The 21,132-nt window shown below is 47.4% G+C and overlaps 7 protein-coding genes across 7 annotated transcripts; 3 read left to right on the top strand and 4 right to left on the bottom strand.

Annotated features, from left to right (window-relative positions):
* Positions 1–890: 890 nt before the first annotated feature.
* N7520_009429 (T6SS phospholipase effector Tle1-like catalytic domain-containing protein) lies at positions 891–2,704 on the top strand (the record flags this gene model as incomplete). The annotated part of the gene is made up of 2 exons (XM_057143363.1): positions 891–1,004; positions 1,076–2,704. 2 exons carry the CDS (start codon positions 891–893, stop codon positions 2,702–2,704), a joined length of 1,743 nt encoding a protein of 580 aa, XP_056992651.1.
* Positions 2,705–2,872: 168 nt separating this feature from the next.
* On the bottom strand, positions 2,873–4,462 carry N7520_009428 (Zn(II)2Cys6 transcription factor; the record flags this gene model as incomplete). The annotated part of the gene is made up of 4 exons (XM_057143362.1): positions 2,873–3,527; positions 3,627–3,712; positions 3,758–4,035; positions 4,114–4,462. The coding sequence occupies 4 exons, from the start codon at positions 4,460–4,462 to the stop codon at positions 2,873–2,875; spliced, it is 1,368 nt and encodes a 455-aa protein (XP_056992650.1).
* Positions 4,463–5,747: 1,285 nt separating this feature from the next.
* On the top strand, positions 5,748–8,480 carry N7520_009427 (putative C6 transcription factor; the record flags this gene model as incomplete). Its single annotated transcript, XM_057143361.1, has 5 exons — positions 5,748–5,920; positions 5,996–6,030; positions 6,087–6,203; positions 6,253–7,615; positions 7,676–8,480. The coding sequence occupies 5 exons, from the start codon at positions 5,748–5,750 to the stop codon at positions 8,478–8,480; spliced, it is 2,493 nt and encodes an 830-aa protein (XP_056992649.1).
* Positions 8,481–9,454: 974 nt separating this feature from the next.
* N7520_009426 (putative Ste20-like serine/threonine protein kinase) lies at positions 9,455–11,615 on the bottom strand (the record flags this gene model as incomplete). The annotated part of the gene is made up of 4 exons (XM_057143360.1): positions 9,455–11,037; positions 11,087–11,403; positions 11,477–11,507; positions 11,564–11,615. The coding sequence occupies 4 exons, from the start codon at positions 11,613–11,615 to the stop codon at positions 9,455–9,457; spliced, it is 1,983 nt and encodes a 660-aa protein (XP_056992648.1).
* An 846-nt stretch (positions 11,616–12,461) lies between these two features.
* On the bottom strand, positions 12,462–14,064 carry N7520_009425 (DNA-protein crosslink repair co-factor UBX5; the record flags this gene model as incomplete). Its single annotated transcript, XM_057143359.1, has 2 exons — positions 12,462–13,528; positions 13,584–14,064. 2 exons carry the CDS (start codon positions 14,062–14,064, stop codon positions 12,462–12,464), a joined length of 1,548 nt encoding a protein of 515 aa, XP_056992647.1.
* Positions 14,065–14,605: 541 nt separating this feature from the next.
* On the top strand, positions 14,606–16,680 carry N7520_009424 (AAA family ATPase CDC6; the record flags this gene model as incomplete). The annotated part of the gene is made up of 3 exons (XM_057143358.1): positions 14,606–14,657; positions 14,709–14,969; positions 15,029–16,680. 3 exons carry the CDS (start codon positions 14,606–14,608, stop codon positions 16,678–16,680), a joined length of 1,965 nt encoding a protein of 654 aa, XP_056992646.1.
* Positions 16,681–18,749: 2,069 nt separating this feature from the next.
* On the bottom strand, positions 18,750–20,310 carry N7520_009423 (M20 family metallopeptidase; the record flags this gene model as incomplete). The annotated part of the gene is made up of 5 exons (XM_057143357.1): positions 18,750–18,991; positions 19,069–19,199; positions 19,258–19,659; positions 19,738–20,120; positions 20,185–20,310. The coding sequence occupies 5 exons, from the start codon at positions 20,308–20,310 to the stop codon at positions 18,750–18,752; spliced, it is 1,284 nt and encodes a 427-aa protein (XP_056992645.1).
* Positions 20,311–21,132: the final 822 nt, after the last annotated feature.

Below are 21,132 nucleotides of genomic sequence, written 5' to 3'. Positions count from 1 at the left end.
CACGACTGGACATGATGCTATGCTGTGCGATGAGTGTGATGTTTTTATAGAATCAGGATACCCCTCAATTACTTTGAATGAACCTAAGGGAAAGTTCAGTGTCTGTACAAATTATCTAGAAAAATTGCGGCCTAAGGCAAAAATATTTTAAAACGAGTGACACACAGAAATGATCACAATTCTCCCCTGATTCCAAAGACTCTGTCTAGAGTTATTGCTATATGGTGAAATGAAAAGTTGCCTTTTTGAAACTCGAGCAATTGAAAGTCAAGCCCTATAAAAACATCTACAAAATAAGGTTTGCAAACAGATATGTTGTGAATTCTCCCTGGAACCCAAAAATACAATCCAGGCTAGATTCAATCAGGAAATCAAAGTTATTGTTTTGAAATGTGAGAACCCTTGAACATTAGCCATGGCGAAAAATCATCTAAATTATATAACTCACCCAAAGGAAATGATGGATTCAAAAAAAAGCTTAGACCCAGTCCAGCCGCGAATCAGAGTAGACGATCTACAACACCACCAACAAATCAGCATCCTCCCTCACGAACATGTTCACAGGAAGCTCCGCCGGTCTTCAGACCAGCACGATTCCCGCCGATTGAGTTCCGGCTTACAAGAAAAAGGAAAAGCGTCTTAAAGCTGCAGATGACCCAACGAGTGTTTGCAGATGGTTTTCCTGAGCAGCATTCTGACAGGCCAAGCATCATGACGGACGCAGGAGCGTGTTCCAATATTCGCCTTTGATTTGACCACAGCATCACCTGGATAAAGTGACCCCCAGCGACCCCTGCACCCATTAGGAAGACCATTATCGCCCAGTGCCTATTTCATGCGAATTTGCACTGTACTGACACTCTATATCCACACGGAATAATCAGGACAAAATGGAGTCATTTGGACCATACCCGCTCCCAAAACAATTTGTCCTCTGTTTCGATGGAACAGGAAACAAATTTGCCGGAGATGCATCTGATACGAATCTCGTTAAGATTTATCGCGTAACTCCTCCTTGCCTCCTTCCTTCCCTCCTCTTCCCCCAGAGACAAACACCATGACTTATGCCAACTAGATGCTAGACCGCAGCCAAAGCCACCAATACCACTACTACCAGCCCGGAATAGGAACATACATCACCTCCCACAACCTAGGAAGCAAAAGCCGCCTGGCACGCATTAAATCCGCCTACAAAAAAGCCAAAGATGCAGCCCTCGGCTCCTCATTCGACGAACACGTTCTCGGTGGCTATAAGTTCCTAATGCGCTACTACATCCCTGGCGATGATATATATTTCTTCGGTTTTAGTCGCGGGTCATACACAGCCCGGTTTCTGGCTGAGATGCTGGATTTTGTTGGGCTTCTTCAACCGGGGAACGAGGAGTTGATTCGGTTTGCTTGGAAGACATTTGCGAAGTGGCAGCAGCGTAAGGATTCGACGGAATATGATCGCGAAGAGAAGAGGCGGCTGTTTGGTTTTATGAAGGCTTTCAGGGAGACTTTTAGTAGGCCTGTTGGGAGGGTGAGGTTTATGGGGTTGTTTGATACGGTCAATAGTGTGGCTATGTTTGAGAATGCGTGGATGGAGAGGAACAAGTTTCCTTATTCGGCTCATAGTAGTGCGAGGGTTATTAGGCATGCTGTTTCGATTGATGAGAGGAGGGCGAAGTTTCGACAGGATTTGATTTCGGGTATCAGGTCGGAGGATGTCGGGGGTGGGCATCGGTTGAGAAACTTGATGGATCATGATCCTGAGAAGGCGAATGTGCCGGAGATTGTTTTGGATGGTCATGGAGGTGATCGGAGGGAATCGAGGAGGGAAACTGGACATGATGAGGAGCGATATCGAGCTTCTTCCCCAATGCCGAGTCGAAAGGTCAGTACTGAGATACTGATTCATGGATCGGTGAATGGTGGTTTGATGCCTGATGGGATCTCGCTTAAGAGCACCGTCTCTAGAGCACATCTTCGAATCCCAGGTCTCCATATACCAGACAGTGAAGAAGATAATGAGCAAGACATTTCCGAAGTCTGGTTCTCTGGACAACATGGCGATGTTGGTGGAGGCTGGAAGCTCAATCCGGAAGATAAATGGCCTTTAAGCCATATCCCTCTCGTGTGGATGGTCAAAGAGGCACAGCTTGTCGGGCTGGAATTCGACGCCGAGAAGCTCCGACGCTTCAACTGCTACGAGGGGCCCAATCTAGTACCCAAAGACACAGCTTTGAATGGTTCGTCAAACAGCCACGGCAGCCAGTGTCGTGATCGTGATGCTTTCCACGACACTCTCACCCAGACCATGGACCATGGTATCGTCCACGATTGCCTGACGTACGGTGGGGGTGTATCTTTTCTCTCAACGCTATCATGGCGACTAATGGAGTATCTACCGTTTCGCCGGATGGATCTCCAGGCCGATGGGTCTTGGAAGCCGATTCGCTGGCCTCTTCCTTGTGGAGAGGTGCGTGATATTCCTGATGATGCGCAGATTCATGTTTCCGCTATTCATCGTATGCAAATTGATCCTACCTATCGACCAGGAAATCTTATTATTGGAGGTGGTGGGCGAGGTATAAAACGGGCTCCTAATAAATATGGGATCGGGGAGTGGGAGGTTTGTAAGCATGCGGATGATATTGTGAGACGGACTTATATTCGTAAAAAGCCAGATGTCCTCTCTCAAGAGATACGTTCTTCGGTTTGACTTTTCTGATCTAGATCATTCTATGGATCCTTTTCGTCATATTTGCAATATTCAAGTTTTTAGGTCATCATTTTCTGCATTGAGATCAGATGATCAGGTAATCATCCTGGTGCGTCCTGTCAGGACTATGTGTCTGTAAACGATAAGCAATTATATCAAATTGCAGATTTAGGCGATTGAACTCACGAAAAGCATCCAGGGAGAATTGCTTCGATCATGCGCCGGTTTCTGCGCCCGTGCATGCCATACTTTTTCAAGTAGGGTCTGCGGCGCCGAAACACCCATCTCTGATCTGGCATCAATTTCTCTCAACCGCAACAAGATATAGTGTCGTGAATGCGGAGAAAGACAATCCGCTCCAGCCATGAACAAGGGGAGTACCAGAAGTTCGATCAACGGGCTAGACCCTGGAATATTTGCAATTGAATCCAAAATTTTGGTGACCGAGTCTTGTATGCATGGCTCGGCAGCAGATTCCATCTCGTCTAGAAGACGTCGAGTGCGCAGAATGCAGGTGTGACGATATGCCTCGGCAACAGATGGCCAAAGCGGATTTTCATCGGGGTACAAACAACATGAGCTATCCCAGATATAAAACTTGTGAATCAGGCTTTGCAAGCTTTCATTATACTTCTTGGTACCCAGGTCACCGGTTGAATGAGTCTTGGCATGCTCGAGTACTTCCCCGATCAGCAAGACTAATTCACGGGGACAACCATTCACCGACTCAAATCGCAAATTACCCAATGATAGTAGTTTCTTGCGAAGCCTTTGAGAGAAACACAGTCTCCCAGGGGCGGAAAATGCGCGAATAATATCCAGCCTGAAAGGAACAAGTCAGAATCAGTTAGTGAGTTGACAAAAGCAGACCTACCACGCCAAGTTTCCTAAAAAGAAAACCGTTCGTTCATCTGAAACTGACAACTGCTGGTCCAGCATCAACTGAGAGCTAATCGACATGGCGCCAGAAATGTGAGCTCCATGGGACGATATGCCCGATTCACATAACTGAACGTATTAGCGTTGCCGAAGAGAATATAAGCACATACTTACATCATGCAGAAGAAGAATTTGAATGGTGGCAAAAACACCATCCCGATCATCCGCGCTGAAATCCCCGGAGCATACCTTCTTGATCGCAATGCTAAGCTCGGTGATTGCTTTAAGACGATAGTATACTGCAACGTCTTCGTAAAGGTGTCTATCAGATTTCAAATGACCAAGATGGCATGCAGAAAGCGCGAGCACCGAATATAAGAGGCCAATTTGTTCGTGGGCTAGGGGGATAACATAAAGTCGATAGGGGTTTTCACTGCTATCGATCGGCTGTGCTATCTGATGTGGGCAAATAAAAATGTCATCTGTGTTCAAGTTAGCAAAAATAAGGACCATAGGATGAAGCAATTTACAATGGGAGAGTAGAGTTGCAGTTTCTGCTGACTTGAGAACTTTTTCGATCTCGGGTCCGTCATTTGGCGTGAGACCTTGAGAAATAGAAGCACTCCCGGGGGTACTTGACCCTGAAAAATTGTCTCTCCTGCTCGTCGGGGGGTTATCTGCTGATACAATTTCATCGATAGGAGCATCTCGATTCTTCCACTTCCCTCGGCTGGCAATCCCGCAAAATCGAAATTTGTCGGGATACCCGCCACATTGAAGTCCTTTGCTGATACATCGCTTGCACATCGGCCGCGTACGATCACACCGTCGTGATTTTTGACGACATGTCAGACATGCGGCATCTATTCCATTAACCATATGAGACAAGTTCTAAGCGAAATTCGGGCTAGATTTACCCACTGTTCGGTTTCATGTCCGACGATCCCAGACTGGATTGCCCGATGGGCTTCAGTCTGTCAAGACTCGGTGTGATTCGATTTTAGAAAAGGCATTTCGATCTCTCTGCTGTTCAAGTATGGTAAGAAATGGAGGTCAAAGTTGGGAGAGGGGCCGAATCCCGATTATGTCATCTTTGACTATTGATCCAGGCATCGAAGATATGATCATGGGAACTTTAAGACTTTATTTGCGCGACAAATAAATAAATTCAGCTCTATTTGTCATGAAACACTTGAATAGATCTTATTTTAAGATTATCTATTCAATCAATCGATGTTAAATATCGGAATAATTCCATGAGAACTTAAGTGTTCGCCACGACTCAATAGGATAGTCTGGGCCAATTTATCTTGATCAAGCCATCTAAATCTCAATCAATCTCGATAATCTCTGATTGACGCTGGAAATAGCCTATAGGCTGAGACTGGAGTTGGAACCTTAAAATTCGTATCTATGGAAACCCCTTTTACATATACAATAGATTAAAGAACTCAATTCTTCTTATTAGAAAGTATACTTGAATAGGTTTCTAAATAAATCTACCTTCCATAGGTGTGTCAAGACCACTCTAATATTGGGAGGTATTTTATACATATTTCTCCACGTTTTCGAGAGATTCGGGGATCGGAGTAACTCACTCGGGGTAATGATAAGCCGAGGAGCGAACCCCGTGGCAACGTGCAACGTGCATGTAGCATGTACTTCTGTAATGAATTTCTACGGCTTTCGTGTCAGATTTCAAGATTCCTGCAGTCTTTATACATCTCCGGTTCATCTGAACTTATTCTAGCTAAAATTTGCGCTCTAATGATCCTGTATCAAAGACCTACTTACAAGGCCTTTGCAAACTCTGCTGAATACATGTAGTTGTACGTTGACGATGAAGATCGAATACATTATCTTATTAGCAGCTAATAAGACACATCTAACCGAAAATAAGTACCGAGAACCTTGAACTGTTCTTGGAGTGTCACATAAAGTGGTGTAGACAGCCGAGAAGTGGAGAAACGCGGGGTGCCCCAGTTTTTCTCCCGACCCCAAATCTTCACTTTCCTCTATCTCTTCCCTCGGCCATTCTTGATCATCGGGCTATCGCCGCGATATCTAGACCGGTCCAGCCCTCTGTGGATACTATTCCGTGCATCTTATCTAGCCTGTACGTCATGGTCGATCCTCGATAGGACGTGAGCCTTGCTATAGCACAATGCCGAACACGGCACCCATGCACCACTTCACCCCTGCCAATCAGCGGCCAGGTGATCTCGATAGAGACCAGAGTCCGGCTGAATACTCATCTGGGGAGGACTCTGACAATGATCTTGGCAATGGCTCCGGCAACGCGCGAGCCTTGAAACGGAAACGACCTCTTACCGTCTCGTACGTACCCGAGCCAATTACGCTGGCCTGCCTGGCGCATGGCTGAAGAATGATTCCCACTAATGGTGGTTCCAGATGCGAACTTTGCAAGCAGAGGAAAGTCAAGTGCGGTATGTGGCGATCGCGGTTAAAAATTGGAATATAAGCTAAATGTGACTCACCTTAGATCGTGTGCAACCGAGCTGTGGCTGGTGTACTCGTAACGGCCAGTTATGTGAATACAAAGAACGGAAGAAGCCTGGTCTGAGAGCCGGGTATGGAAAGGAGCTAGAGCAGCGACTGGGTAAGGATATCATGTTAATTTTTATTGAGGAAAACTAATGCGGTGGTAGATCGACTAGAAGAGGTTATCCAATCACAAGCAAGGCTGATCGAGATGCATATTTTGCAAAACCAGCATCCAATAGGAAACCATAGAGGATCCATCTCCTACAGCTCGCCATCCGAACCATCTGCAGTCCACGGCCCCAGCCCCCGCGCGGCTCTCTATTTCAATGATCCCGCCTCTTCAATCACTTTGCCTTCCCGCCGTGCAGATGTGTCGATCACTAGCCCTTCGGATACTTCAGTCAAGAATCTTGTTTCAAACGGCCTACAAAATGGGAGTGCATCGGCCATGGCCTCATTGCCACCACAGGGTGCACATAATAATGATTTCACGGGCAACGAATCATCCTTGTCCGTACCAGTCAGTATTTTTGCAAACCAAGAACAGTCATTAGCCGACCCAGACCTCGACCTACCTCCATATGATTTGCTCTATGCCTTGGTCGACCTGTATTTTGAGCACATTAACTCCTGGTGTCCTATTCTTCATCGTCGATCTACATTGGACACATTCTTTGGCCCATCACCATTGGAGGAGTCGGACCGCATGGTTCTCTATGCCATTGTTGCAACCACATTACGGTTTTCAAATGACAGTCGACTCAGTGAACATAATCGAAAGCGGTACCATGATTCTTCAAAACAGAAAGTCCTGTTATACGGCCTTGAGAATTCGTCGGTCAAGGCTCTACAAGCACTCGTGATCTTAGCTTTGGATCTGGTTGGAGATTCAAATGGACCTCCTGGATGGAAGCTGCTGGCCTTGATTACCCGATCCGTTGTTCAGCTGGGATTGGCAGTTGAGTCTAAATCATCGCTCATCGCTCCAGTCTACCCCTCTATCTATACGCTTAGAGCAGTCACGTTATCCGAGCCCGACTCATGGATTGAGGACGAGAGTAGACGCCGTCTATTTTGGATGGTCTATTTGTTGGATAGGTACTCGACTCTCGCCACTGCATTCAACTTCGCCTTGGACGACAAAGACATTGATCGAAAGCTTCCCTGCAAAGATGAATTCTTCATCAAGAATGAAGTCGTTGAGACGCGAAGATTCCACTACTCAGGCGATCGTGCAGACTATTTGAGCCACGCAAATACCGTGGGCTCTTTTGGGCTTTATATTGAGGTTCTGGGCATTCTTTCGCGTATTCATGCGTTCTTGAAACGGCCGGTGGATATTGGGTCTCTATCTGATGTTGAAGAATGGCAATCTACCTACCGAAAGCTCGACAGTGAGCTGACTACATGGGAGTTCAATTTGCCTGCAGAATACGCCTATGAAAATTCCTCTCGGCTTTTCAACGGGACGAAGCCAAATCGGACTTTGCACAGTGATTGGGTACAGCTTCATGCTACCTATCAAACGTAAGTTTTACTTTTTTATCTGCGATGATCAACTACCCTGATTCTAACTTCACTGTGTAGAGCTGTCATTCGTCTCCACTCATCTGCGGCGTACCCTACAACCCGGTCGCCGATATTCACCCCATCCTACAGCGCTAGTCAACGATGCTTGTTAGCAGTTGACAATATCCTCTCAGTCACTCGTTTCGTGGTTGAGAACAACATGCTTGATAAGCTCGGGCCACCATTCGCCTTTACTCTCTGGGTCTCAGCTCGTCTTCTACTCGTCCACGGATCTACTATCGCCCACACCGTCAGTTCCGACATAATTTTCTTCGTTGATACACTCTCCCGCATGGGCCAGCACTGGAAGGTCGCAGAGCGCTACAGCAACATCCTTCAACGAGTCCTCGACGAGTACGGCGAATATCAGCAATCAGTCGCCATAGATGGCGAACGCTCAACCCCATCTACGGTCAAGATCCTAGCCGACATGCGCCGGTGCGCATTCGATCTCGACTTCCTCATATCTCGCCAGCCACGAGAATCACCCTCCTCCATGAGCGGTAACGGGAACGACGCTGCCCGACCAGCATCTGCAGCCCTAGCCCCTCGCAACCTTGCACCAAATGAACTCGAGTACCTGGACGTATTCGGCTTTTTCAATGTCCCGCGTGTGCCACCAGCCAGAGCTCCAGATTCTGTCGCTGCGACAGCTTCGCATCTCGATATCTCGGACTCGGTACCCAATCCGATGTCCATCCATGGACTGACGGGCAATGGACCCCTTGATGGTCACACTTCTTCAAACGCGAACGAGTTCAATATTACCAATTACCTGATCCCGACTCCTGAAACTGATTGGCTTTTTCGTCCTGCAGGGTGAAAAGCGAACCCAGATCTGAGGTTTTTTGATCTGTTCTACATCCTGAGCATAATATCGCTCATCATGTCGATTTCTCTGCTTATTTTCACTGCCATGAACAAGTAAAGGGGCCAACCACACCCAAATCTTAGGGATGGAATGCAACTGTGCAAGGCGGTTCCCGTCCCAATTGGTACTTGACGGCTCCTTCAAGCTTGGCACAATTCTTTGATCCTCACCAGCAGCGTATGCTTGTTATTTGTACATTTTTGCATTGGGTCAGATAAGGTATCTGTGTATATACCAAATGGTTAAAAACCGAAACTTGACCACTTTGAGAAAGCCACTTCTTCTCTACACCCGGCGTGCTACACATCGCCTTGGCTGGGTGAGAACAGCTAGTCATGGATAAAGACCAATGGAATCGTAAACTCAGACTCTTATTTTTTTTTGTCGTCGATCGCAGATATACAGACCGAAAGAGGTGACTTAGCGTAAATGCTGAAGACTCCACCTACTTTAGGATATACCTGATATTCGCTGTCCATAAAATAGTAATCCGAAGGGCTAGTAGTGCTATTCCTCAGCATCTGGGTTCAAATGTTCCTATTTTACCGTCATATCCCTAGACCTGGGATAAAGTTTCTTACGAAAAGGTGGTCATAAACAAAATTCCAATGAATGAATTCTACAAAGACATGGCAAAGAAGAGGATTTGAACGGCAAAACTAATATCAACACAAGAAGTACCAGCCATCTTTTGTAATGAGCATGAGACCAGGGCAGGTGTATGGGATCGTGAGCAAAGAAATCGTAGGAACCAAGGCGATGTCGAAATTCTCGGCTGCGTATCAAAATATTCATGAAAAGTTGAAAACGGAAGAATAGAGTGGAGCCGTTATGATCATGTACGTGAGAAAAGGAGATGCTGGAGCACTGTGTCTTGTTATAGCACCCAGAATGAACAAGTCTTGACATATTTCAATGGAAAGAAATCAAGTAGAGCCTGGGGCAGCACCAGGCTGAAGCCGTACTAGAATTTCCTCCAGGAAAGCATCAAGTGTGACATCAACACCGCCACCCATCTGGACCTGGTCTTCCATATCCCAGCGATGAAGGTTTGTGAAGGCTCTGGAAATATCATCGACTATATGGTCCATATGGCGGTGGACACGAACGCTTCGCTCCCACTGCTGCTCTTCTTCGGGGGTTGCTTGGTTGTTAGGGTTTCGTGCAGGATCAAGACGAGTGAGATTGCGCCCACGTCGATTCATGGCTGCACGAAGGGCAGGGATAATGACAGAACCGTAAGCAGTTGCCCTCTCATTCTCCACCGGGGTTTTGGCCGGGATTTGTGGTAGTTGTTTTGGCTGCTCGTTTACACGAGGACTAGAAGTGGGGGTCTGTTGTCTAGAAAGACGCTCTTCGTATTTCGGTGCAAGTTTAGACTTGAGTCCAGATGGCGGTCTCGCATTTGGGGATACTACCTCCGGTTGCTTCTGAAGGGCCGTGGCAGGCGCCTGGCGAGGAGGAGCTGGACTTGAATTGACATCAGGGAGAGGACGCTGGGCTTGTGTAGGCTTTCTGGAGAGAGGACTTTGTTCCCTTGTTGCGCTACTAGATCCGACTGCGGGGGATTTGGGCTGAGGTGATACATTGGCCCGAAGCCCACTAGCGTACTCCATCATTGCTTGTGCATATCGTTCACTGGGCCCCTTGGGGGAGTTCTCTTCAAGTGGGCTGGCTGGATTGTTAGGACGAGTCTGGCGTGAAGGGGTGTTCGAAGGTTGTGTATTTGCCTGCTTTACTGGAGAGGACGGCACAGAGAGAGGGAGGGGCTTTTTGGATGGAGAACCTTCAACAGCGGAGTTTGCAGGATTCGGTCGAGTTGGCACTGGTTGAGATGACGGTGCCTTTTTAGCATCGTCTCTCAGATCCCACTCCTCAACCTCCTGAGAACGAGAGTTGGTAGCCGAGTCATTCATTTGACGTAAAGGCGGCGCTGCCGATCGTCCACCAGCCGGGCGAACAGTGCCGAAGTCCCAAAGATCCTCGTGCTCTACGGGGTCTTGCTCAACAGCCTCATATGGTTCATCATATTCATCTTCATCGTCTCCTTGCCCCTGGTGGGTCGCTTGCCAGCGCTCTGCGCGTTCAATGAGCTCGGTGAGGTATGTTGTCCGCTTCGCCCGTTTGATGAACGGATGTTCCAGCAACTCCTTGGCAGAGGGTCGCTCCTTTGGATCTCGTCGCAAACACAACTCAACGAATTGTTTGAAAGGCTTACTGAAGTTGCCATTGAGAGTAGGAGGCGGATTTTTGGGAATCAAAAATAACACTTTCATCGGGTGAATATCGGCATATGGAGGATCTCCGCATGCCAATTCAATTGCCGTAATTCCCAAAGACCAGATATCCGCTTTGTAGTCGTAGCCCGATTGCTTGATGACTTCCGGAGCCATCCAAAAGGGGGTTCCAACGAACGTGTTTTTCTTGGTCATAGTTGCTGATAGTTGACCCGATACACCAAAATCTGCCAACTTGACCTGCCCACTTGCGCTTAATAGGATATTCGCGGCTGATACCAAGTTAGCCTTTTATATCCAAGTAAAAGCAAATAAACACACCTTTAATGTCGCGATGCAATTTTTGATCGCCATGGAGGTAGTCCAACCCTCGAAGAAGCTCTCGCAGAATGATTGCGATATACTCTTCATGGATCACACCGGGACGCAACAAGCCATGACAACTACCACCAGAGCAAAACTCCATGATAATCCAGAGATTTGAGCCCTTCAGATACGAGCCATGGTACTTGGTGACATATGGAGACTTCAGCTCGGATAGAATCGCAATCTCCTTGATGATCTCGTCCACGTCGTCTTCGGCATTTTCCACGTCAATAACCTTGATTGCCACCGAGTCTCCAGTGATCTTATCTACTCTAAGATAGAAAGAGATAGTCAGGATATAGTCGAGGGCAATGCGCATTCAGTGGGGTAATAGACTTCACTCACCCTTTGTAGACCCTGCCGAAACTTCCACCACCTATTCGACCCCGGGTTAGTACCTGAGACAATGATTCACACAGGCATTATCCTTACCAATGCATGCTTGTTTGGTGTAAAGAGTTTCCGGGTCAATCGGTCCGGGCATTGTGACGGCTTATCTAATTATCAGGGAAGGCCGGAACTCATGCAGTGGGGAGCTTCAAATTCGTTATCATCAGCTGAAATCGAGGATTGAATATGGAAATAATCGGGCATTGTATGAAGAGACCTAACAATGCTACAAAATCGCCGTTCATGGGGTGGGGCTGGGCACTGGGCAACGTACTGCGGGATGGGTCCGGACGGCGATAAGGCGATCGGCCAGATCAATGAAGGAAGAGGGAAAGAAGCGTAATTGAGAGCAATGCAATAGCTTTGTTCACTGTAAATGTATGCGACCAGCGTTCAGAGGCAATAAATTGAGCGGTTCGGGCTTTTGTCGGGTGTGTTTCACCTAGCAACAGCAGGATAAGCGGAGCCGTAAACAAAGATGGAAAGAGATCTCAGCGGAAGCAAGATGGCTTCAGGCCCTTCAATTCAATCATGCAAGAGCATCAATCTAATATCATGGTCGAACGAAGTCAAAACATAAAGACGACGGCACTGTATTAAATCGAGAGGGAGGTGTAGAGGATGGCATCCTTGCGTCTGTTTATCGACGCGGGGCCAATTCTGCCAGGCGGTCAGCCTTATCTGAGGCGGTATTGAAGTTATCTACAGCTACACGAAATAGTAAGAAATTAGAATGAACGTTAAATGCTGTTGGTAGTATGGTTCATGTCACGTTTATTCTAGGACTGGAAAAAAAGATGTTTAGATGAGAAAGCAGGACCTCTGCTTTGCACCGAACAACAATGACCATTCTTCAAACATCATCAAATATGGAGATAACGTTTCCATCACTCCATGATGAGTTCCAGGATGGACCGATAACAAAAGCAAGTTGGGTTGATCAGTCTTCCAAGTACCCAATGTTGACGGTTCCGTTCTTCAGCCCCGCACTCTCAATGCTTGTTTGCAGTGATTCTATTAAGTTGCTTCCCAGAGAGTTCAGGTCGAACTCCACACCAACCTTGCCTTCCACAGGGGGATCTGCCTTTAGCCACTCATAGATTCGCTGGACAGGGTCTGTCAGTGCAAACCGCCGAATGACACGGCCAGCGGGGTGGCGGAATTGGATGCGAGTGGTCGTGGCAGGGTCAGCAGCCGGTTCAACGTGGGGCTGGTCACTGGGGATGGAGTAAAATAGAGAGCTTCCGGCCTCTTCGACAGGCTCTGGTTCACCCATTTCATCATCCTCTGTGGCTTTGCCTTTGCCCTTGATATCAGTTGTGCTCCGGGTGAGGTCATCCGGGTCATCCGGCTTTGGGGCTTCATCACCAAGACTGTTCCTCATTGCCATATCTAGCATCTCTTCCTCTGTCATAGCATCCACTGTTTTCTCTGGTTTGTCTAATTTCCGCTTCGCAACCGGATTGCGCACGTTTAGGTTCAAACTGTAACGATCAAGGAACTCGTGGAGCTGCATGAGAAATTCTGGGCCCTTGACAACCGGCTGACCAGTCCAGGCTTTGACCTTCTCACCAGTTCGAGGATCAACGATGGCAATATGAGGGTAGTTATCAGACACTTCGCTAGCTTGGAAGTAGTATTGGAGGTATGGTGCGGCTCGGGGATCATCTTTGGAGAATTGTAAGAAGATGAAATGTTCTTTGATGGTTTCCTGAATGCCCTTGTCTTTCCAGAGGTCACGATTCAAAACTTGACAGTCAAAGATAGACTGATCCTGGATGTTGACCAGCAGCCACTTCTCGTTGTCCCGGCCTTCTTGGCGAGCAACATCCCAGGGCAGACGAGACATGATCTCGAAGGGGGGTCGATACATCTCTGCGAGCATGTTGGATTTAGATGAAGCATCTGATGCGCCGCCCGTCGCTTGCGACAATATTTCTTGCGGGTTTGCTGAGCTACCGGACCATATGGACGCCGAGTCTTGTTGGTTGAAGATCCCAGGTCGACCTAACAACTATTAGCTAAGCTTGTCCTTCATTTCCTGTACTCAAGATCAACCTACCACCTCGTCCACCTCGTCCACTTCGCCCACCATGTAGCTGGCCCAGAATATTGGAGTGCATGCCGCCATCGTGGAAATCAAGCTCCGGTCCCACTAACGTCTCGGTGGTGCGCGCCATAGGCGCCCGCACACCATCATCCTCATCATCGTCATTGTTTGGACCTCCACCCCCATACATTTCCTCCTGTAGGCGACGAGCCATGGCAGCATCATCATCAAACGTGGTACCCGCTCCAGGTTGTGTAGATCGAGTCGGCCTGTCGTCATCTGAGTCGGAATCGATGTGAACAACGCCTGATTCATCTTCGTATCCGGAGTGACGGACTTGGGCAGCTACATCGCCCATGGGGGCGCCTCCGTTTTCGAAAAAGAGCTGCATCGCATGCTCGATGTTGAAATCGGAGAGCTGTAGGTACTGTGTCGCCGTCTCAGGCGTCGCGCCAGTAATCTCAGTGAACTGGGCTACCACGCTGTCATCCATGATTGCGGGTAAAAAACCAGTGTATTAAATGGGAGTCCGGGGAGGAAGAAGGGAAGAAAAAGATAGCACAAAGAATCCAGAGTGAGCTCTGAATTATGAGTAGTTGAATGTGGAGAGGCAATCAGTGCAAACAGCTGCAAACTGAGGAAGCTTGCTGAGTACCCCGCGCACTTGGTATTCAAGGTTTTGGGTGTTTAGATAGTAAGTTCAGATCTGAAAAATGATGCCTTTTATGGGAATTTATATTACCATTCACTTGCGACAGGCAAATAGGACGATCATAAAGAGTGACGTAGACTACTATAAGTCCACAGTGAAGCACACAACTATGTAATATGTACGGAAGGCGGTAAATACCTTTTATGCAAACGCCGATGATTCAGCACTTTGGGTCTTAATGCCTCGCAGTAGATACGCTTACCGCTTTCGGTCTAAAGGAATGCGACGCGACGCGTCTTAATTATCCGGACGCGCAGGCACGGAGACTTATCTCCCAAACGTGCCGCTGGCAGGTGCTTCCACACTTCCTTCCCCCACAACTATGGCAACTACTGTTCTCGGCAAGCGCACTCGCAGTGGTGTTGAAGCGGAAGGTGAGACTCAAATTAAAATGATCAATTAAGATATCGCTGACCATTTCCCAGCGCTTCCAGTCCGCTCCGCAAGCAAGCGCCGAACTGTTGCACCCCGGGTCCATCGTGAGGCTGCTGCGCCTGTTCGTCGAACTCGCTCAACCCGTCTCGCTGCAAAGAATCAGGATGATGAGCAATCACTGGATCAAGAAAATGGGGATGTCATCAATAGGATCTCGGAAAAAGCGCATTCAAAACACACACTGCGCGATGACCAGGGTGGGTCTCCCACAAAGATCAAGTCTCATTTCCGCACCTCGAAGCTCGTGGAGGGTAAGCTGAGGAAACCGGCATAATGCAATTGAACATAATTGGCGGCTAACGGCTTGCAGATGAGAAACCTGAGAACCCCGAGAAGCCTGACAAGCTGGTGGTAGCAGCCCCGGTTGAATTCAAGACCCCGCAAAAGTCTCGATTCCGAGACGCGCTCCAACAATCACCGGTCACTCCACGGCACCGCGTACAGGTGGGAGCCAGGTCTGTGACCCCGCGGACTCCTCGACATGCCGATCTTCCGCCTACCCCTCGCCCGAGTGCTACTCCAACCACCACACAAACCGTTTATTCTCAAGCCCGACAGCTCTTCGCCCGTGGCGCCACCTCTGGTCGACTCATTGGGCGTGAATCAGAGCGGGAAAAGGTCTCCACTTTTATTGAGGATTGTGTTGAGTCTCAAAAGGGCGGCTGTCTCTACATCAGTGGACCACCTGGCACGGGCAAGAGCGCTATGGTCAATGAAGTGTGCCAGGATATGGACCTCTCCAATGTCAAGGTGTCCCACGTCAACTGTGTCAGTATGCGGAACTCCCGCGATGTATACAGCAAGCTCATCCAAGATTTCTGCGACGAATCGGAGGTATTCAAGAAAAGCGAGGCAGACCGACTAAAGGCTATGTTCATTCCAGCGAAGGCGGAAGGTCTGTTTCTGGTCAGTCTAGACGAGATGGATCATCTGCTCCAGGGTGACTCTGGTGTATTGCAGTCTTTGTTTGAATGGTCTTTGCATAGCAAGTCTACTCTTATTCTCATTGGTATTGCCAATGCCTTGGATTTGACCGACCGATCCCTGCCACAGCTGAAAGCAAAGAATCTGCGGCCTACGCTTCTTCCATTCTTGCCTTACAATGCCGCTTCAATTGCTGGTGTGATCACTGCTCGCCTTCGGTCGTTGCTCCCCGTAGGTGAAGACTCCGATCCAAAGTTCGTCCCTTTCTTGCAGCCAGCGGCCATTCAGCTTTGCGCAAAGAAAGTAGCATCACAAACAGGAGACCTTCGCAAGGCATTCGAGTTGATCAAGCGCGCGATTGATGTCATTGAGCAGGAAACCATCCAGAAATCGGAGAAGAAAGCTGTTGAGTTGACTCTGTCTGTCCTAGCTGAAAACGAGAATCTATCTTTGCCGTCCAAGTCAGGCACTACCCCTCAGTTGACAACCATGTCCAGCTACACACCGATGACAGCTCCGCGCGCCAGCATCGCCCACATTGCCCGAATTACAACATCTGCTTTCGGACAGGGCACTGTACAAAGACTGAAAAACATCAATCTGCAGCAAAAAGCTGCTATCTGTACATTGATTGCGCTCGAGCGCAAGCGTCGTGAAATGGATATTCACAACACACCATCCAAATCTCGTTCTTCGGCTCCGACGGTGAAGCAGGCCTTTGACACATACTGTACACTTTGCCGAAATGACAACATCCTCCACCCTTTGACTGCCACCGAATTCAAAGACGTCTTGAGCAACTTGGAAACAATGGGCCTCGTTGGCGAGTACCAAGGTCGTGGCCGTGGTGGTACAGTCGCAGGTGGCTCTGATGTTCGTCGCACACCTTCCAAGTCTGGAAATGTCATGACAACCCCCCACAAGGCGATGGATGAGCAAGGTCTCATCTGCTTTGTATCCCAATCAGAAATCGAAAGCCAGATTGCCGGACCTGGTGAAGGCATTCTGAGGCGCTTGCTTCGTGGTGATGGACTGTGATATTGGCACAATCCTCGTCCTTGTCAACCTCTTGGTCCTTTCTTGAACTCCATCTACCATTTTTGTTCTTCATTGTCTTTTATTACCCACACAGCATTATCAGAGTCCTGTCCAAGGGCATTTTTATCGTACAACACTGAACCGCATTGTTGGAGTCGAGTTGCATTTGTGTTTAGCGCTATCGATACGATTTTCATTTGTTTCATTTTCCCTTTGTTGAAACTCCCATGCATGGCATGACGTCTCCGACATTCAAAACAGTTAAAAAGAACAACTCAAAAAATTAACAAATATGAACAAAATAAGGTCCTCAACTCGTAACATTCGAGATATCTGTCTAAACATACCTAACTCGATGCTTATCAACGTAATGGTGAGAACTTGTAAGGAGGAACAGCCCGTGGGCACAAATCACTACTTACAGATCACAACAGATATGTATCCCCATCTTGCCACCTCAATGATCTCCAACCTTTAAAGGCTGATATATACCTAGGTAGCAAGGCGGGCCTTGAAGTAAGCATTAAGCCGAGTCCCTTTAGTGGGGCCTACTAGGTATCAAGCAGGGTTGCTGAATATATTATCGATATGGGTCGAGGACTTTGAGAGTTTACATTGCTTCCAAATATTGCTTCGGTTCTATATCGCTGAATCTGGAATTATGTCATCAAATGCCCGGCTGGCACAATTGGTTAGCGCGTGAGACTTTTAATCTCAAGGTTGTGAGTTCGACCCTCACGTCGGGCGTTTATTTCCTTTTTTTGCTCTTCATACACATTTCGCTTCTTAAGCCGACCAAGGTAAAGGCTTTATTACAGGCAATATCATTAGGAGTATTTAGACGGTGTAGTGCTAACGGCTGGCCTGCTGTCGAACTTTACCAGAGGTGCAGGTAAAGATGGCTACATTTTTTAGATGTCAATTCTAAAAGACTCACTCCACTAAACATTCGCACAAGTCCTTTTTCCTCAAAGTTTACATAGTATTTGTGTTTCATAAATATTACCTTGCTATGACCGTTTCTTTAGATACAATATAAAATGCCATATCAGAAAGTGGAATCCCATCAATTGATAGTTTGATGGGGTAAGGTTAAGTTTCACCAATAGCCAATCAAGCATGTCCTTTGAGCCATTTTATAAGGTCCACTGTGAGTTTATACGTGGAATTTGAAGTCAATCCGCATGCTGGAGGCAATAAGGTTAAGGTATGTATGTAGTCCAGTGAAGCCAAATCGAAAGAAATAGCTATTTTCTGCGGTATATAAATTATATGATACCCCACCATTCCATGATTCGCCCGGCTGGCACAATTGGTTAGCGCGTGGGACTTTTAATCCCAAGGTTGTGAGTTCGACCCTCACGTCGGGCGTTTTCTCTTCTTCTTTTTTTTTTTTTCCATCTCAGATTAGAACTCCTTTTTATTCGCCTGGTGGAACATTGATAGTCAGCCACAAATTTACAGTGCCTTTGGCATTATTTATTTCTACGCTAATGTTAGTAGCACGCTCTTGCCCAAGGCAGCAGGAGTGAACGAACCTTGACACGAATGGACACCATCGACATGGCGTATAGCCTATGGCCAATGTCTCTATAGCAGCGGCTGCGCCGCTTCATATTGAAGGCGTGAAATACCCCCTGTATAGTCCCGGTTCTTTCAACATTGAAGCTAGCGCAATATATCGCCTATAATCATGCAGCATGTATGTATTCATGTCAATATTATAAAGGCTGACTGACATGTACATATATATATTGGAATTGATAGCAGTGATGCTCCCAGGAGACTGATTGAAAGAAATGTGCAAGATTTACCTAGTACATCGCCCTGGAGTACATACATATGTATGTAACAATTAAAACAATCTTGGAAATAAGAATGTCTTTTTGTATAACATGGAGAACCATAGAATATGGATCTGGATCTCGGGGGAGAATGAACATAAAATTGATGTAGGATTGAGAATCAGACAGAGAAACCTCCCAAGGTTCTGGGAGTGATCCTTACTCTGCTCGAGCCGTCTCTCCGTCTATCGACCACACTACAGACATATAAAACGCCCTCCTTTTCTATGAGGACAGACTCTGCTGCAACTTCACCTCCCATTCTTTCTTCACTTCCTCAAAGAAAGCATCATCAGTGAGCAGATCCCACGCCGTTAGAGCAACAATAGTACCAACATCGGTAGCCCGCTTAAAAGCCTCGGGGGTACCGGATGCTGCTGTAAAGCCTTGGTGATGCATAATCGTGTCGGGAGAGCAATCAATCGCATAATAAGCGTGGACACCCGGGCACTCATAGGTGATATTGCCTGTAAATCATGTGTTAAGTCTGCCAGTCTCACTCATATACAGATGGAATATAGATAGAAAGGAATCATCTTCTTACCGAAGTCAGTTGAGCCGGTCTCGACTTTGGTGGAAAAAGGGTGAACCTTTTCAGTTCCGGTGCTGTTTGCAATGTCCGCGTATCTCTGGCAGAGAGATTCTGTAACAACTTGATCAAGGTACATGTTGCCTCTGAAACGGGATTATCCCATTAGCCAGCTGCTTTAATGTTGATGGGGTAAGAACTTACTCGGTAATTTTGACAGTGCACCCAGAAGCGGCTGCTGCACCCTCAAAGCAACCAATCATTTTCTTTGATAGTTCCTTCAAGGTTCCCTTTGTGAGACTCCGGGCGATCCAGATTGATTTGGTGTAGTGACTAATCGTATTCGGAACGGTAGGTCCCTCTAAGATGACACCGTGAATTCGTTCTTCCGAAAGGGTCTGTTGTCTGAGGCAGGAAACATTGTTGTAAGCCATAATTGCGGCATCGTATGCATTGATACCCTGGTGCGGGAAGCCAGCTGCATGGGCGGCTCTGCCATGGTACTCAACAACCCAGCGTGTCATGGCCAGAGTTGGGAGGGCACCGACACCAGTAATATCAGCTGGGCCCCGGTGGTTGTCTTGCTTCTCTGGAACGTTCGGGTGACTGTCAGGATGTTAGAGTGTTTTCTTAGAGCATAAATTCTTCGGGATGAATGGGAAGGGAAAGGGAAGGAGAGCTAACGCCTCGATTGCTGCATCCACTCCCTTCAGAGCTCCTCCTCGCACCAATGCTACTTTTCCTCCTTGATTCTCCTCTGCTGGGCAACCAAGCAGCTGCACTCTGCCTGGAACACCTTGTTCCTTCAGCGTATGAACAAGGCCCAGGAAGGCGGCAATGCTAGTGGCGGCAATGAGATGATGGCCACATGCATGACCAACTCCTGGGAGGGCGTCGTATTCCGCATCGATACTGATCAATCTGCCGGACTGACCATAAAGAACTTCGAAGGCGGTCTCGACGCCAAAGGCCTTCCTGGTGACCTCGAATCCGAGGCCCTCAAGGAAGTCGCAGAGAGTGTCATGAGCAATGTACTCCTCGAAAGCGATCTCAGGGTTTGCATGAATCTATGTTCCCCAGAAGTCAGAATATAAAGAAAAAGTATTGGAAGGGGTCATTTGAGTCACTGACATGCGCAATGACCTTTTGCAGGCCAGCGAAATGGGGTGCAAATCCAGCTTCAACTGATCTTTGAATCTTTTGAAGCCGCTCAATGCCAGTCAAACCCAGTGCTTTAATAACTGCGGTGGTAGACATTTCGTAGAATTCGACGTTTTTGTTAAGTAACTAAGTTAAAAGGCGTTTTGAATGAAGTTGAATACAAAAGTCATTGAGAGGGAACAGAGTACTTATATATTAATCTACGATGAGTCTCTTTACTTGCTGACTTGGCAATTAATGCGAATACATAGTCTGACAATAAATCTAAGTCACAGTTCTCTAAGTCTCTATGGAGTATAGAACGTCAAATTAGCCGACTTCGGCTATAGGTTCTAGTCTCTCCCTTATCAAAACTCGGCAAAAACAGAATTAATCCCCCGCGTTCGCTCTTATCTTCAATTCAAATTTAGCTTATATGTGTTCTCTTATCTAATATTCACCGTAATGCACGTGCATTAACAATAATATCACCTTTGCTTCCCCCTCGCCTCCTTCACCTCATAGGAGCCGAAGCAAAACCGCGAGACCCACTCAGAAACAGCCGAAGTCATGAGCGGCCTCCATGCAGAACGCAGTAAAATGGGTATGGCAAACTCGGTTGTTTAATCATATGTTCATGCTAATTGGCTAGGATGTTGGACATGTCGCGAACGGAAAATCAAATGCGACGAGTCTCGGCCCAAGTGTAAGAGATGTTTGCCGCGGAATAGACCCTGTCAATATGGACCTCGTCCAAGAGCCAGAAGACGACATGCAGCCCAGTCGAACGAGTCGTTATCGTTATCCAGAAAGGTTGCGATATCCAAGGCCCCCGTCGAAGCTGAGGCCGAAACCGAAGTTGAATTCCAAACACGATCAGAGGTGGATTCAATTAGAGGTGGTTTACTTCGCTTATCATCATTTTCGGATTCGTCATCA

The sequence above is a fragment of the Penicillium odoratum genome (genome assembly GCF_028828045.1).
Source record: "Penicillium odoratum strain IBT 22623 chromosome Unknown utg000006l_segment0_segment0, whole genome shotgun sequence".
Lineage (NCBI taxonomy): Eukaryota > Fungi > Ascomycota > Eurotiomycetes > Eurotiales > Aspergillaceae > Penicillium > Penicillium odoratum.
This window is presented reverse-complemented; position numbering and strand designations above follow the sequence as displayed.